The following is an 18,191-nucleotide window of genomic DNA, read 5'->3' as shown; positions in this document are numbered from 1 at the left end:
TATATATATATACACACACACACACACAGTACATTATATATATACAGTACAATACATATGTATAATGTACTGTATGTATATATTATGTATATATATATATATATATATATATAGTGTACAACCCCTTAACAAACAAGCACACACAAAGGGCCTGTACACATGCAGGCGGAGGTAGAGTGGTGGACATCTCCTTCGTGGTGCACCCAAATGAGCAACTTGTAAGGTGGGACGGCGTCTTGCTCAAGGGCGCCTTGGCAGTGGTCTAGAGGTGAGCTGACACCTCAGTACATTTGACAGTATACACAAGGGATTGAAAAATGCACTATTGTGTTTCTATGCGGATTTTATTGTGCAGTTTGCGATGTATGAAAACAGCAACCCATGATTTGTTCCACGTCCATTTTGTATTATTTTCTAAATCTAATCAGCAACAAAAACACCACCAAAAACAAAAGCAATACATGTCACTCATGACAAAACTCAACAGTAATTAGCTATTCAAAATGAGGATTGATCAGAGCAGTAATCCACCTCCTGATGGACTGGCGTGACCGCTGCTGGTTTTTGTGGCGGGAGGCTTTTGTCTTCAGTCACAGCTGCAGCTGTGGACGACATCACTCTCAAACCCAGCCATCAGTGGGGTTTAGGTCACGGCTCAACACTGGCCACTCCAGAATGATGATGTCAAAACGGCATTGTTCCTGTCCTGTTGCCCCACCTGTGGTATCCGCATTGTAATGTTATAGAGGTGAGTCAGTTTGGCAGGAAAAAGTCATTTGGGATTAGCTGGGTAAAATTATTGTAACTATTTACCCCATCCATTCAAAAAACAACCAAACAAATAAACGAACAAAACAAACTATTGTAAATTGTGAAAGAGTACACAAAGTACACACATTGATAATTGTGTGTTATATGCGCTCATGCAAACCTTTCACAGGACTGCTTTACTTAACAGTCATGTATATATAAATTTCTCAATTTCATATTATTTTTCCAAAATAACAAACTCTTTTATTCGTGGTCATGTGAACAATTTGATCAGGTTTCCAACTTCAGCAAGCTTTATGAATAAAAGTCCACCTTCACCAGGCGGTTCTCAGGTTGCTCCACTGGACCTGCCTCAGGTCCACGGATGTGTGACACGCTTTTCCCGTGGCTTTCTCTCACATGTCTTTATCAGAGGTCTGCAGCGCTAATCCGCTTTAATCCCAGTCAACAGAGGCGGAGCGAAACTCTCGTTGCGTTTTACAATTTCATTCCTGTATTCATGGTCAGGCGTTGGTGCGTGGCGTGTGTGTGTGTGTGTGCCGGACCTCACCGTGATGTAGTGTGTTCTCCAGGGGAGCTGTCCACGCCGCGTCGGACGGGGGAGCAGATGCCGCTCTTGCCATGACTTGTTCCAGGAAGCAAAGCCTTCAAGCGGTGTGGATCCTTCTGTCCGTCGTCCAGCTGACTGCAGGTAAATAAAGACAAGGGTCGCTGGTAATATCTTTTTTATTACACCATTAATCATCATCACACACACGCTCTGTGATAACCCGTCTATTTTTAAGGTTTGATGTCAGATATTGCATATGAAAACCTTTTTGGTGAAGTGGTACACATATTTATTTTTGTTAGCTTATTGAACCCATCACATGTGATAATTGTTCAAAATTGCACCTTTTTTTCATTGCATATGTATAATTACTGCTATTAAATGTAAAGCTAACCTTAAATACAACTGTTTTTTTTTTCTTTCTTTCCCCATGTCAAGTGTAGTCAGAAAACATGTGTCAAAAGTTGTTTAAAAAGTTATTGCTTAAGTTTGGTAAAAAAAAAAACTGGTTTTGCAAACCTGCAGTTTAAACGTTCATTCAAGAAATGCAAAATTCTAATGTGCATGAGGGAAAGTGCAAAGTGCATGAGGGAAATGTATGAGGGAAGAATGTCACTGGTTTCAGCTATTTGCTCGACATTTTTCTCAATATGTTCACTCCTCAAAACCCTAGTCCACCTTGAGAGACATAAATACTTCAGATACCTTTGAGGACATCTTGGTCCAAAAACTGATGTCTAAATGAATTTTTTTTTAACCTTAATTTGCCTAACAATTTTTTTTCTCATTTGTTATTCAGCAATGTGTGATGCTTAACTTTAATACATTCTGTTGTGTTTACACAGTTTGTGTTTTTGGCTCACATGTAAAAACTATACATAAGTGTATAAACAAATTTTGACCCTGAAGTCATTCATAACTGGACTCTCCAGGCTGGACACTTTGTATATTCCATAAAAGGAGGAATGAGAAATGCAGCTATGAGATGCAGGCATTTGTGAATGTGAGGTTCAAAATCCATAAGGGCAATGGTTGCCCAACCTGTTACAGTTAAACTGTATGTCAAATAGATCATTTGATGTAAATGATAAGTTATGTAACAGTGAACAGGACATGATATTAGGATATCATTTGGAAAATATATATTTCTTTGTAATTATACTGTACATTTATTTTTGTGGCACTTTTTCAAGATGTCTATGATCAATAATTCACATACAGTACATTGCTGGCTTTCTGGGGAGGCGAAGCCAGAGAACCTGAGGAAGACCCACTAGACCCACATTCAAATTCCACACAGGAAAATTAAAGGGGAGCATGAACCCAGGTCCTTCTTGTTATGTGGTAACACTACTACACACTGTACCAAGATGAATTGTTTTTGACATTTGTTATTCTTTTTGCTCATTTTTCTTGTGCAATTTTGTGGAATATTGTACCAGTCATTGTGCTGGTGGCTATGTTTTTGGAAGGACAACATCTTTTGTGCATGTATTTTTATTTTACAAACTGAACACACAGTGTCTAATAATGCAAAACATCCTAAAATGATTATGATACACTTTATTTTTTTGGTTTGGCGTGGTGACACAGTGGGTAGTGCTGTCGCCTCACAGCAAGAATGCTACAGATTCAATTCCTTTCTTTATACAGTTTGTGCATTCTCACTGTGCCTGCACGGGTTCTCTCTGGGTTCCCCGGTTTCCTCTAAAACATGCAACTTAGGGGAATTGATCTACACTAAACTGTCCGTAGGAGGGCGCGTGAGTGGTTGTGTGTGTGTTTGTGTGGCCCCACTAAATCCGAGGTGTACCCCACCTTTCACCCATAGCCAGCTGGGATAGGCTCCAACAAACCCGTGATCTGTGAGATGGATAAGCATCTGAACGTGAGAAAATGGATGGATGGTGTATTTTTTAATTTTCTCCCCAAACACTCTACATGATTAAATATGTAATACAGTAATCATGTTCAATAATTAATCTGCCTTTAAAACGTCTCAAAGGAAGATTTCATTATATCTCAATTGCAGACACACAATATATTCCATCTTAATACAATTTTTGCAGCCATTGAAAGAGTTGTTGCCCAGCAACTCCCAGAAATGCTTCAGAAGTAAAAAATATTTGTCATGTTTTCATTCACCTGAACTGAAGTCGTGATCTTTTTCTTTTTTTTTTTTCGCCTACTGATTTTGTCAAGAGGTCTGTTCTGTTGCTGCAGGAGAAGCTTTAAAAACCACTTTAAAAGATAAGATTGATGATATTGTCCTTATGAATATGTTCAATTTAAAATACATGCAAAATTCAATACACAAATGCAATGGTTGAAAAACTATTACCGGTACTTTATATGAACATGGTGAGCTGTGCTTAATTGGAGTCAATCCTGTATTTTATTAGTGCTGTAAATAAGTGATAATGATGTGATGTAAGTGATGCACCAAATGTAAAATAATCAGTATATTTGTATTTGCTAAAAGCTGTGGTAGCTAGCTGTTATAGGAGATTAATCACTTAGAAATAAAATAAAGATACACCCATATGTATTCTGTGTTAAGTTGAATAAAAGGTTCTTTCAATGTGCATTTGTAAAATGATACAGGACAGAAAAGTCAGACAGATTGAGGAACTCATTCCTGGTTTAGTTGTTGTTGTTTTTTTCAATAACATTTGTTGAGTATAGGATATAGAACAATGCCAGTCTTTTTGAAGTATTAATCACTAATTTGAACTATTAATCACATCTTGGTCATTGAACAGCAAATTTGCTTTCTCTGTATTTTAAAGACAAATCTCGAATGATTCTCTCCACATCTGTTCAGTAGTAAAGTATCTTTGTGGAGTGCCCCAGACATCAATTCTTGCTCCCTTCATATTGTCTTTTTTGATAGATTGCCATGTATCAGTTAATGGCACAATGACTGCCACTGGAATAACACATTACTGTACCTTTCCTTTAAAGTGCATGACCATAGCAACCCACCCTCCTCACTGAGTTGCTTAACAACCTTGAAGGATCTCACATTTTAACTCTCATTTCAAATGCATTCGCTGGATCCCTAAACGGATCCTAAAATTTTATATTGAAACCTAAATTAAAATGTATGAGGCAATATAATAATGTACAATATATAAAATGTCTTATCTTAAATTTTTACACAGTGAGCAACCAGTCCAGCCTTGCTTTTCAATCACTCTCGGTTTTATCAAACAAAACATGACAGCAGCTCCAAGTAGAGCACAAGATTATCTGGGTGTTAACCTAAGAGGCATTACGGCGGTACCTCCACCTCCAGCCATTTAAGAACACAAACCTCATTATATAATAGGAAAAACCTGTCCTTAAAGAGTTAAAGACCACTGGCAATGGCAGTTTTTAAATTAGTCTGTTTGTCTAGTGTCCTTTTCCCCTTTGATAATTTCACAAATCAATTAAATTGTGTCTACTGCAAAAGGTCTGTGAGGAAAAGAGTTATCTAACCATCTTAAGTAATCCAATTGGTTTCAGGTCTGAAGTGTGTGTGCCAGCTGTGCGCCAACCATACTTGTGAGACAACTGCAGACGGCGCCTGTTGGAACTCTGTGATGCTGATTGATGGGAAGGAGAAGACAGTCAAGTCCTGTCTGTCACCCTCTGAAATGAAGGGCCAGGTCTTCTGTTACAGCTCCCGAAATGTCTCCAAGAGGAACTGCTGCTTCACTGACTTCTGCAACAACAAGACTCTGCACCTATATCCAGGTAATGCCAACTGGATGCTTTTAAACTGATGCAGTTCCACTACTACCACTGGTTGCCTGTTAATTATTTTTTAAATTAATTTGTGCTAAGTCAAATTATTCTGCATGAATAATTTCTTTGAAGGAGAAAGGATGAAAGAGACAAAAAGACGAGGTTATAACCCAGTATATATTTGAGCTACATATGCATATGCACATGCAAAATGTGCTAAAGTAGATTGAGTTCAAAGGAAAAAGATACAAATGGAGTTCCTTAAATGATAATTTCCACTCATACCTGGGGATGTTTGATATGATTATAATAATTAAAATTCTAATAATTATAAATATTTTATAATTATTCTAATTATCTGCCTCCAATAAGGTCCTTGGCTCAGACCAAGTTACAACACAAGCCTACTTCAAAATATAAGCAAATAAAATGAGGGCTGCATCAGATATTGGGGCAAAATTTAGAGAAAGGTGGTATGTAATGTGTGATCCAGAAGAATCTCATAGGCTAGTGATCTAACATCAGAATAACGCTACGACCACAGCTGGAGATTAAGCTGCTACAACACAGTGGGAACAAGAGTTGAACAAGACTGATCTGAAATCAATGTGAACTTTGACAGATGAGTTCCCACCACCAACTTGAGTAGGACAATACACATAAACACAACATACATGTTATTCATTATCCTGCCCGCTCCATCTGCTTGCGTGGGTCATGGGGAGCTGGAGCATAACCCAGCTGGGAGAGTGCGTGAGGTGGGGCAAACTCCAGGCGCGACCCCAGTGCACCGTGGAGCTACACAGAGACAGACAAACATGCACACACACACAATTTGGAACGGCCAATTAACCTGAAGTGAATGTTTTTGGAGGTGGGAGGAAGCTGGAGAACCCAGAAAGAACCCACGCAGACATGAGGAGAACATGCAATCTCCGCACAGAGCGGGACTCGAACCCGGACCCATCTTGTTGTGCGGCGACTGCACTACCAACTGCACAACACCCTACACAACAGTCAATCCCTGAATATTACCTCCCCAGCACATTGATCAAGTCCCACTGAAAGATACTGTATGCTCACGCATGTCTCTCACTCTCCTGAATAACATCATACCTTGATCTATACCCAAGTGGCTTGGGTGACTTTTGCCACCACAAAAGTCATCCAAGCCACTTGGGCATGGATTAAGAATACCACATATACAGAGTGGTTGGAGAAGAAGATAGCAAGTCAAGATCAAAAATGCCTGGAGGGAAGTTAGTGGTCTAACGTGCTAAAGAATATCTGGAAAAACCGGTCCTGAGTGGGGAAAGAAGTACAACAGGATGTCATTAAGTGAGCTGCAGAGACAGACTCATAGCTTGGACTCCTAGGCTGAGGAGACACAACTGGGAAGTGGAAGCCTGTTCCATAAAGACCCACCAGGATGTGTTCCCAGCTCCAACAGAATAACAGCACTAGAACAGATTTTTATTATTATTTGACATCCCAATTTTCATTGATAACATTGGCATTTTTCTAAAAGGAGAGTAATACCATCACTAGAACAGAAGCCAGCCAGTGCTGAGGCTGAGCATTATGGAGGGGCGCATGGGAAAAAGAAACATTGCATCTCATCTTCATCTTTTTGATGACCTGGCAGCAACAATAATTGTGTTGACAACTACAGCAAAAACCATTGCAAAAAAAAGAAAGAAACATTTTTGTTATGTTTTCATTCATTGGCTGAACTGAAGTGTTTCTCTTTTCAAAAACTTTGTCAACATCATCGAGAAGTCTGTGCTAATGCTAGCCTAGAGGAGTTTATAAAGCACAAACAGTTTTTTATGTTGACAGATCCATACAAGGGAACACCTTTAAACAACTGGCCAATAACCAAACCAATATCTCAAATAACAGCCAAATTAAATAGGCACATGTGAAGACAGGAGCAAGCTGATCAAGTCAATAGAATTATTACCAAAAGATCAAAGCACCAGCCATTGGTCAATATAGGATCACATAAGACTCCACAGTGCTCCAAAGACTCATATAGGAAAAAACCTTTGAAGCCAATTCCAAAGCTGTGACCTCAGGTCACCATCAAGTGTGACATATACCAATGTAAATTACAGTACACAGTGTCCCTGTGATGGACTAGACCAAAGTGGGCGGAGTTAATACAAGGCAGGGTAGCAGACATACAGGGCAGCTACAACTATCTCTTTGGCTCATGAATACGAATCTGACCCAGGAAGAGAGTGTGACAGAGTGTGAATCAATCCAATACATATTCTATAGGCAGCCCCCCCCCATGTTCTGATTGCAGCCCATCTACATACAGTCTGTTCTTCTTCTCCTTTCGGCTTTTCCCTTCAGGGGTCGGTACAGGAAATCAGTTGCCTCCATCTAACCCTGTCTTCTGCATCCTCTTCTCTCACACCAATTATTTTCATATCCTCTGTCACTACATCCATAAACCTCCTCTTTGGTCTTCCTCTAGGCCTCCTGCCTGGCAGTTTTAAACTCAGCATTTTTCTACCAATATATTCACTATCTCTCCTCTGGACATGTCCAAACCATCTCAGTCTCTCTGACTTTATCTCCAAAACCTCTAACATGTGCTGTCCCTCTGATGTACTCATGCCTGATCCTATCCTTCCTGGTCACTCCCAGAGAGAACCTCAGCATCTTCATCTCTGCTACCTCCAGCTCTGTCTCCTGTCTTTTCCTCAGTGATACTGTCTCTAGACCAAATAACATTGCTGGTCTCACCACAGCGATGTTGTTTTCAAATTCAGTTGTAATTAACCTGCATGGTGCTTACAAGAGTACTGAATGAATGGGGATGAATAAAGCTAAATAGCAAACTATTATTCCTGCAAGCCCAATTTTTTTTATTTTAGTCAGTACAATATAGCATCAATTTCATATCAAAATTGAAATTAAAAAAATACTCATTTCCTTTTTACCTTACAAGGAGTATGACTGTCCACAAAGCAGTAGCATCATGCCAATGAATGCTGATTTATTTGTTAGTTTTTTAAACTGACTGTGATCCGAAACCCCTTGTCATAGTCGACTGAAAAGTTTGGAATGAAATCATCCAAGGGAAGACCAAGAGGACCTTCATTTTTGACACCAAAATACAATAGCAGAGAGATTCCACTGACTATTGATGCTTTGGTGCATGATGTGCATGACAACTATTTAAAGAAAAGTATATTCAGAACATTTAAACCAGCATGAAAATATCATATGGACTTCTACGTACAGTATTGCATCTACTTAATTTTGGGGCATCCGCTGTAGAGCCCTATTCATTTTGGACTACAACACGAGTGCCCCCTCTTTGCTCTTGGAATATCTCTACTCTTTGTCACAGCAACTTTTTGTGAAAGAAAGGTCTATGGAGGCTTTGGGCTGATAAACCCCTCCTGGCTCTGGTGTTTTAGATGTAGACCTGTTCTTGGTATTTACTTAAGGATTAGTATGAGTCTGTTTTTTGTCTTGAGGACATAGAGACAGTTTGTCAAAATATGACAAACAGTAGTTTTCTATAATTAATGTTCCTATTACAGCTGCAAATGAATTTGTTATTTTCCATTCCCACCCTTTATAAATACAAAAACAGCTTCGTCTAAGTAGAGTAGGTGAACGATCACATCCGTTGGGCTGGCCTCTACAGACCAGAGACGGTCCTCCTCAGTCAGTTAATATCACATTGTTCCGTAGTTAGAGAATTCATTTGACAGCAACACTGGCCCATTCAGTGTGGAATCTCCCACTCATTCTGACCCTGGCTAGACGAGGTTGTGGCTGATCCTACTAGATCCTATGACATAACAAATCTGGCAGAGGCAATGGGACGGTGGTTAATGATCCTCCCTCCCTCCCTCTCTCCCCTCATTTATAAATAAATACTTTATCAGCCCTGTAGTCCCACTGCAAGTTACAAGCCTCTCATGGCTTTGTTGGTTGGAAATTGGCTTTAAAACAGACTGGGATTACTTACACCTGTGGATATACAATTCTGTGGAAAACAGTGGGAGGTCAGAGTTATCACTAGCCTGCCACAATAAGGGTATGTTATTATTATGGATCAATAACTCTTTAATTTGTAGACCAGACCATGTCATCTAACACGTGTAATTGCGACCTGGCTGTTGTCAACCATCATAGGATGAATCTTTTGAATGATGTGGACCCTGAATTAGAACATAATATATGGATGCTATTTTGCAAAACAGGTGACCTAAGGCAGCTCCCTGGTTGCTTCAGATTTTCCAAAACTCGGTCCACTTGATCCCTCCCACTTGGTTTTGGAAGTCAGATGTCTGGAAAATCCTAAAAATGTAAAATTTTCAATTATTTTTTGTTATGAAATATATAGTAATTATTTGCAAAAGCCATTTTCAGGGACCTTCAGTGATTTCCTTGCAAAAACACATGTAGAACTGGGGCTGATTGACACATGTACCTGGTAACCCGGTAGGATTCTTCTGTCTGGTTTCTATGTATAATTAAAAACTGTGAATCTTCAGTGTGAAATGTCCCTTCTCCCTCTGCGTGCACAGCTGAATAAATACATCTTGTTTCCTGACTGAACTTTGATCCCTGGCTGAGTCTTCTATGTGGATTACTGGAAAACTAACATAAGAGTTTAGGCAACCCTACAGTGGATTTTGTGGGGTTTTTTTAAACCTGAAGTCTTTTAAAATTGTAATGTAAGTTGGCCAAAATAAGTTCATACATTAAAATTCAGACATTTCAATGCTGAAGTCATTGTATTTCCCCAGATCTGTTGCTGATCAACACCACTTTGGTTTACTGCTATTACAAGGTTATCTGTGTGTTACTTTATCGGCTGATCCTATAAACCTCATATTGTCAAAGCACCAATGAACTCTCCTATTTTAGTTTGTATCCAGATTTCTTCTGTCCCCCCACAGACAGGATGAAGGTCACAGATAGAACTGCCAGGTTACATTGTTTTCACATCCCGCTTCAAAGCGGTGATGTATCCACCAAATATCTTTGCAACCGCTACAGATAGAAATGTGAAACAAAAGGCAGATTACTCGGGCGGCAAAGGGGATGAAAATGAGATGATGACCTTGCCCTTGAGAAAACTAGGTCAATGTCAAATTTCAACTTTTGTACACTCAGGAACCGGATCACATAGAAAGACGAGGGAGACCAGTGTAAGACCATAGATCAAAGATAGTGCTTTGATCTACCAATGCACTAGCTTTGATCTATGGTCAAAGCTAGTGCATAGCTTTGACCTACTTTGAAAGGTCAAAGCTATGCATTAGTCAGGCACTACTTTCAAGGTACCCTGACCTACCCTGGAAGTGGGTCAGGGTAAGTCGTGGGAAGTTGCAGTCTCTGACTGCCTTGGTTCTTGTTCCTAACTGTTATTTATTGTAAGGCCTTCTGATGCACCTGTTTTTAGTCAATGCATTTCACATGAACAGCACAAATAGATTTTGCTGCTGTAGCTGTTTCTTACCTTTTAATCCCTGAAATTTATATGCAGACATATCTTTGCAGTATTTACTATACTCCTTGTTCTGGATTTTGCTATCATGGGCAAGATTGTTTTTTATTTTTCTTTGATTGTGTCAGCTATGTTTTCTGAAAGGTGGCTCATGAAACATATTTGTACTTCTGTGTCTTAAATTCACGACACACTTAGGCCCTTCCACAAGATGACAGATTTTTTGAAAACGCAACTTCTCTGTTGCGTTTACGCCTTGTCTGTCCACACGACAACGCAGATATTCGGAACAAAAACACAACTTTTTAAAAACGCTGGCCGAGGTGGATTTTCATAGAAACGCTGGGCTGTGTTGTCGTGTGGACGGCGTATCCGCAACATTTCAAAAACGCTGACGTCTTGCCTGCAACGAAAACCGCTGTGACGTCATATCTATGGGCCCGTGTGTTGTGACAACGAAACACGGGGGATTCCTATTGGATAAAATGTGACTCAATGCTGCCACCACATGGTTTGGCATGCTTATAGCCGTCTTCGAAAAACGTACTGCTGCGTTTACGTGTGGACGGAGATTTTTTTGAAAACGCTGTCGTGTGGATGCGAATTGTTTTCAATGCGTTTTTTAAAAAATCCGTCGTGTGGACGGGGCCTTAGTCTGTACTCCAAAATTACCACCAGGGGGAGCAGTAATCATGGGAGCCCACTGCTAATCATAATTCTAATGTAATCTGCATGAAAAAAATCATTTCAGGAAAACAGTGATATTCAACTTGTGTGTGTGTTATCAGAGAGGTCTTCAGAAGAAACCAACTGGAGCAGGCTGCAGCTTGTGGTGATGATCCTGATGCCTTGCTGCCTGCTGTGTCTGGGGATCCTGTTGGGTGTGTTTACTGTGCACGGCTACCGCTGCACCTACAGCAGATCACACAAACAGGACCCAGAAGAGCCTCTGGATGACCAGATGCTGATGTCACCAGATAATTGTCTCAAAGATCTCATCTATGACATGAGCACCTCCGGCTCTGGCTCTGGTAAAAGAAATGCTGCCACATGTCAAAAATGTGATATAATTTAAATAGACTTAGTACACATGGTATCATTTTATGGCCTTTTTTTGTATGTCTTGCAGGTCTGCCACTGCTGGTCCAACGGACTATAGCCCGGACAATTGTCCTGCAGGAGACCATCGGGAAGGGTAGATTTGGGGAGGTGTGGCGGGGGAAGTGGCGAGGAGAAGATGTAGCTGTGAAGATTTTCTCCTCAAGGGATGAGAGGTCATGGTTCCGTGAAGCAGAGATTTATCAGACCATCATGCTCAGACATGAAAACATTTTAGGCTTCATTGCTGCTGACAACAAAGGTGTGAGATTCAAATAAAGAAATCAAAGTTTATCTAGGCCACACAGTTTGTATGAGATAAATGTGCCCACATGCGACTGTATTTTCTTCCTGCTACCTGCTACAGATAATGGTTCGTGGACCCAGCTCTGGTTGGTTTCAGAATATCATGAGCATGGCTCCCTGTATGATTACCTGAACAGGTATTCACTTTCTGTGGAAAGTATGATCATACTTGCTCTGTCCATAGCCAGTGGCCTGGCTCATCTCCACATGGAAATCATTGGCACACAGGGTAAGTGAATGGAGGGTTTTTATACATCTGTGTCCTATAAAGTCAGGTCCTTAAAACTGATAATTTATGGTAAAATGTTCAGATTTATTTTTATTTTTTGAGGGAGCTTTGTTGATTTTTCATAAATTGTAAAAAGTAAAACAAATAAAAGTCACCCAATTCATTCGTTGTCTACGCATGCCTAGCCCCAAAAAAAATCTCTTTGAAAATAGAATATAAAACATATATTATATAGAGCTGTTCTTTATTCAGCTTGATAAATTATTGAAAACTTGAAAATTGATGGAGAAAGTTTTCACGTGACTGAATAATCAATTGACCCACTTGTGTCCAGCATAGACATTACACAGTTAGTCTATTGTGGTTAATCTGTGCTATTTCATTAACATTACTTTCATTCATCTTTGTGATTAATTATAACGGCAGTGGTGCAGATGTTTTTTCTTCACATCTAGTAATCCTGCATTGTGATCCCTTCATTGTCACTGAAAGGTGACAAAATTTTTATCACATTATAAAACACATCTGTGCTCCTTCTTGGCTCCAGGGAAACCCGCGATTGCTCACAGAGACCTGAAGTCTAAAAACGTCCTGGTTAAGAAGAATGGCACAGCAGTCATCGCAGATTTGGGTTTGGCTGTGAAACATGACTCGACCACCAACACCATTGACATACCATCCAACAATAGAGTGGGAACCAAGAGGTCAGATCTACATTATAAGACAATACAAAATTAACAGACAAAACAGAACTATGAAACAAAAATGCCGCAGCCGCTGGTTGAGCTGGCACAGATATGCGCAAACTTTTTTCCTGGTGGGCCTCACAGAGTTCTAAAATTTGACAGGCGGACCGGCTGAGGAGCAGACGGATGTAGCGTGTATTTGTCCTAATGCAAATGACATGTAAAACCATATTAAAGGTTTTGGGGTACTGTTTCTTGTGAGGATCCGCAGCCACATTCAATCCCACCATGTATACAAGCACCGTTGTTGAAGCTCTGTTGGGAAAAAATCTCATTAAACAAAAATCTCATTAAACCTACCATGGTGCAGGGATGATGCAACACATTTATAAACACCAAAGCAAGTGCCTTTATATAATTCATAATGTGTTTCTTATTCTTATTCATACAGAATATAGGGGAAGTAATTCGGAATTTCTCAACTTTTTTGGAAAAAACCCATTATTTATAACTCAGACTCTTTTGTGCAGTTGCTCCATTTGTTGGACTTCCAGCTCATCTGGGAAAAACATTTGTAACAAACAGGCTCACAAATCAGTTATGGATATTTGAAGCACAGGCCAATTTATTCTATTTGGCCTTAATCATTTTGCTCTTTCCAGGTACATGGCCCCGGAAATCCTGGATGAGACAATCAATATGCACAGCTTCGAGTCTTTCAAGCGGGCGGATATCTACTCACTTGGTTTGGTGTTCTGGGAACTGGGCCGAAGATGCTCTGTTAGAGGTACATTAAAACACACATACACACACACACACGCACGCACGCACGTACGCATGCACGCACGCACGCACACACACACACAGGCACACTTTTACTCATTTATCTACATTTGTAGAAATATTTACTGAACTGGTCCTCAGTAAAATTACACCATGACACAGTTAGCACAACCGTGACACTGCTGACGAAACTACAAGTTTGACGAACCTACAAGTTTCGTCAGCTTGTTTTTTAGTACACTGTACATCATTATTAGCTCCACTAAGGAGGTTAGTTTTTGTGTGTTCGTCTGTCTGTTATCATATTTGTTTAAAACATTTTGAATTGATTTGCATGTAATTATTCAGACCAAACAGACAACACACTTGATTTTAGTAGTGACTCAGTTCATCATGTGGAAGTACAACTTTCCGAGTGTGAAACTATGACCATTGCTTTTATGGGCTATGCTGTAAGAGGGGAAACGTAGGCTCCTCGGTGAAGGTTTTCTTTCTGGAAAGGATGATGGAGTAAATCCTTGTGATCTTTGTGATTTTTCCAGGACTTCAAGAAGATTTCCAGCTGCCTTATCATGACCTGGTGCCTTCTGATCCCACCATTGAAGACATGAGGAAGGTGGTTTGCGAGCAAAAACTCAGACCAAACATTCCCAACCAGTGGCAGAGCTGTGAGGTGAGAACCAGATGTAACGTCATGTTAGTTATCATGGTATGGTGATACTGGACTAGCTCACCACTGGTGTGTGTTTTTAGTTTTAACAGTTAGATACAGAGCAAAAACCTAGTAAGTTATCTTTTCTAGTTACATTGGATAAGCTAACATTATTCAGTATGTTTTTGCATTCAAACTTGTTCCACTTGTTCCACTACAAACCCAAAGAAATAACCACACTACAAAACCTTTGTTGTCGACTGGTGACAACTGAGCTTTTTAAAATTCTGAGCAGCACTTTGATGGGTCCAATTTGTGTGGATCTAAAAACAAATAGCCTGAACTTCTGAATTAATGGCAGACACATCCTGTTTGATCTATGATGAGATTGGCTTGATGAGCTACAAACACATGCGGTTACTCATGACAAATGTTTGAAATGAGCAAAACAATTTGGACTAACTGAAATGAAATCTCCATGGGTGTTTCACAGTTTTTAAATCATTAATCTAAAGTCAGAATGATTTTGTACCGGTACTGTTTTTACTGGGATTGAGTAAAATGGTGCAACTATTTTTATTGATTTATTTTTTAGAAATAATCAGAACTGAGTGCCCTTGAATTATCAGTATTAATGTCTCCATTTCTCGGAAAAGCTCGTGCAAATATCTACAATCAAATGCATCAGTATAATACAAACAAGAGCTTTTTGGATGGTGGAACATCTTGTGGTTTGGAGGAGCTTTGTTCCCTAATTATCAACAATAACAACCACTTCAGGGCAGCAACGGTTGGTTCCATAGCAGATATAAAACAGGAAGATGCAAGCTTTTCTTTCAGAAGTCTATTTTTGTCATAAAACATTCTGGTTAGACAAGAAAAAATAAGAAATAATTGAACAGCATGAATGCCTCAGGGGCACAGCGTGTCTGACATGATGAGTCTTAAGCACTTTTGAAAAATAATCAGGTCTTGTTGCCCTTTTTTAATTCAAATAATGCCATTTAGAATGGGTTTGAATATATTTCTCTTCACACTGGGATGATATGGACCATTCAAAGATGTATCTCTTTCCAACAAGTAAGAATAACACTGAAGTGTGTTTAAAACTATTATAATTGACTGTCTGTATTTTACTTGCTTCATTATTTTTAAGCAGTGTTCATGTATTATTAGATCTCAGCAATCAACTGTGTCAATCCATCATTATCATTATTATTCAGAAAGAAAATAAGTGCCAGAACAAAGTAAAGGATTAATACAGAGGTTGTATAATACCAGAAAATATTTTAAAAGCTTTGACAATCAGCACAGCGGGGCTGAGACCTGATGCTGCTTCCTACTGTTGTGAAACGGTCTTATTATTCAGCACATATAATGGAAGCTATTGGTAATCAAGCTATTCTAGTTAAGAATATGACTTTTCAGCTTTCTTTCTAAATACAAAGAGTGTGGCTTCAATATAAATTATACTTTTTTCTTGCTGATGCAACAGGCTTTGCGTGTGATGGGCAAACTGATGAGGGAGTGCTGGTACGCCAATCATTCTGCTCGACTCACTGCTCTGCGGGTCAAGAAGACCGTGTCTCAGCTGTCCGTTGTCAAAGACGTCAAAGAGTAGATTGATTTATTACCCTGCAGATCAGCACCAGTGCCGGCGCTGGTGCAATGAGATGGACTAAGAGTAGCAGAAGAAAAAAAAAGGAGAAAGTGTTGGCTGGAGCTGCCCGAGGCTGCCCTCTTCAGGGAATAAGCACACTGTTCACCGTCACTCTTTGGTGCCAAAGTCAAGTAATGTGAAGCTGCGTGTGTCTGATTTACACATAGAAACCTAAGGAATCCATTTGAACCAGCATGATGAAGGAAGAGCCATATGAAATATGTATCGTATATGTACTGATCATTTTTCTACCTCAGACATTTAAGTGCCCAAAGCTTGAAAGTTGCACAATCCACTGTTGTGCCATATGTTGTTGTAAACACAGTATTGCCTGGTAGAGAACACACAAAGTGACAGTTTGAAATGTTTCTGGATACTTTGCCCTGACTGCTGTTTAAAATGATGCATGCACAGTGTTCATGGTGATTTCACTTTTTTAAATGTTTTTTTTTTTTTTTTTTTTAAACAGTATTATAGTTTTATATCCCGTAGAAATGTAACTTTGTGTGCACTTAACAGGAATGGAACTGTTTATTACCATCTGGAAGACAACTTTAAGGTAAATTTACCCATGTGGGATTTTTGTGTTATTAAGTTTTTGACTAATCACATACAGTAGTGGCTTTATGGATGGCAGCAAGGAGCCCTATTGGTTGTTTGTTCTGCTAGTCCAAATTTTGTATTTAAACAAGTACTGAGGAGCTTAGCAGTGATAGATCATAATTTTCCCAAGGGTTTAATAAAGTTTTCTATCTGAATTTTCTTTTTGTCTCTAAACTTGGCCTCTCCTCTGGCTGCAGCTCAGGCCCAAGTTTGAAAATGTAGGCTAGGTTGTGTTTTTACATGTAAATTCCTATGAGATATTTTGCACAACTAAAGCCATTACTCATTGCAGAGCTGCTCTCTTAAATGTGAATGCCACTTTGTTAAGAATGTGAATAGTTATTTGTATTTTTTGGAGACATTTTTTTAAATTGTGAAATTTTAGTTTCATGTTAATGAGCCAGTAAAAACTGAAGTTGTATTTTATTTCTAAGTTAACTTTGTTAGTTTTAATTTGTCTCAAATATATTTTAACAGGGAAGGAAAGTACACCCTGTTCATCTCAGTTTATGAGGTTTTAAATCAGGCTTCCTGATAATTTCCTGATAAATTTGATGGAGGAATCAATGAGATCGGATCTCGATATCAAGTCCTGACTTGATATAAAAAGCTAAAGTTAAATAGGAAATGATGAGACACAAAACAAGTTTACAGATCAGTGTAACATTTATTATGTTTAGTATGTAGACTGGTGGTAAATCAGTTGAGGACACTGGTTTTGAACATTTTGGTTGGCTGCATGCCAGATTACCAATGCTACTATCAGATGAACCGCATTAAACCTTACCACAGCAGGTTTAGGGCAGAGGAAATCCATTCCATGCGTTCTTGTATGCACACATGTGCAGATGTGCCTGTATGTACATGTGAATGTTTTCCCTTTCACATCATGGAGGGTGATTCTGAGTTTAAAGGTGACTCTGAATAATCAGTGTAATGTTTGTGAAATGTGTGCTGTGAAGAAAACCTTTACCATCTTGTAATTCATGTCTAGTTTTCCATCCTTGGTTATGTTTAATATTTTTTGCTAAGATGAGTTACATAGATGAATGTAGCTGCTAAATGTGACTGTGCGATACAGACAAGTGTTACAGCATTATTAAGGTCTCATGGTTGCTGGATGACGTGTAGCATCGGTGTTGCTGCTTCTTAAAATAAGCTATGTATAGTTGCCTGTTGCCCTACTTGCAATTGTCAATTCGCTGGAATTTTTTATTTTTCATCTCTCTGTGAACTGTTTTATCTGATGTTGTATTTATGCTGAGCCAAGCTTTTATTTTGTCTATTGTGTCATATGTGCTTCTCCAAGAATCAGACAGCTGACAAAGAAGAAGTGATCATTCTAATGATGAGTGGTTGCCAGGTGCAATTTCTGACTGGTGTCTTTTTTTTAATGAACTGTATATAAATTTGCTCTACATCAACAAATGCAGCAATCGTCTTCTTCATGACAGAAAATGCTTTGGTTTACAGAAATCACAGATTGTGCAGAGCTATGCATGCTGCTGCACGAGGGAGAGAATTTTCCAAAGTAACTTATCTGAAAGAGATAATTTCCATTTTCCTATCAGTCTTTGACCTTAGCTGACTTGACTCATACCCATACTTACTCAAACACTTGATGTTTGTGAGCATC

At 39.2% G+C, this 18,191-nt stretch overlaps 1 protein-coding gene across 1 annotated transcript; it reads left to right on the top strand.

Moving 5' to 3' along the window:
• Positions 1–1,257: 1,257 nt before the first annotated feature.
• Positions 1,258–17,976, top strand: LOC137605366 (activin receptor type-1C). The gene is made up of 9 exons (XM_068330012.1): positions 1,258–1,462; positions 4,832–5,062; positions 11,327–11,569; positions 11,668–11,898; positions 12,004–12,171; positions 12,719–12,875; positions 13,520–13,644; positions 14,183–14,313; positions 15,788–17,976. The coding sequence occupies exons 1-9, from the start codon at positions 1,393–1,395 to the stop codon at positions 15,911–15,913; spliced, it is 1,482 nt and encodes a 493-aa protein (XP_068186113.1). The 5' UTR covers positions 1,258–1,392; the 3' UTR covers positions 15,914–17,976.
• Positions 17,977–18,191: the final 215 nt, after the last annotated feature.

Source organism: Antennarius striatus, chromosome 12, assembly GCF_040054535.1.
Source record: "Antennarius striatus isolate MH-2024 chromosome 12, ASM4005453v1, whole genome shotgun sequence".
NCBI classification, from domain to species: Eukaryota; Metazoa; Chordata; class Actinopteri; order Lophiiformes; family Antennariidae; genus Antennarius; species Antennarius striatus.
Note: the sequence above shows the minus strand (reverse complement) of the source record. Positions and strands in the feature narration are given on the sequence as shown.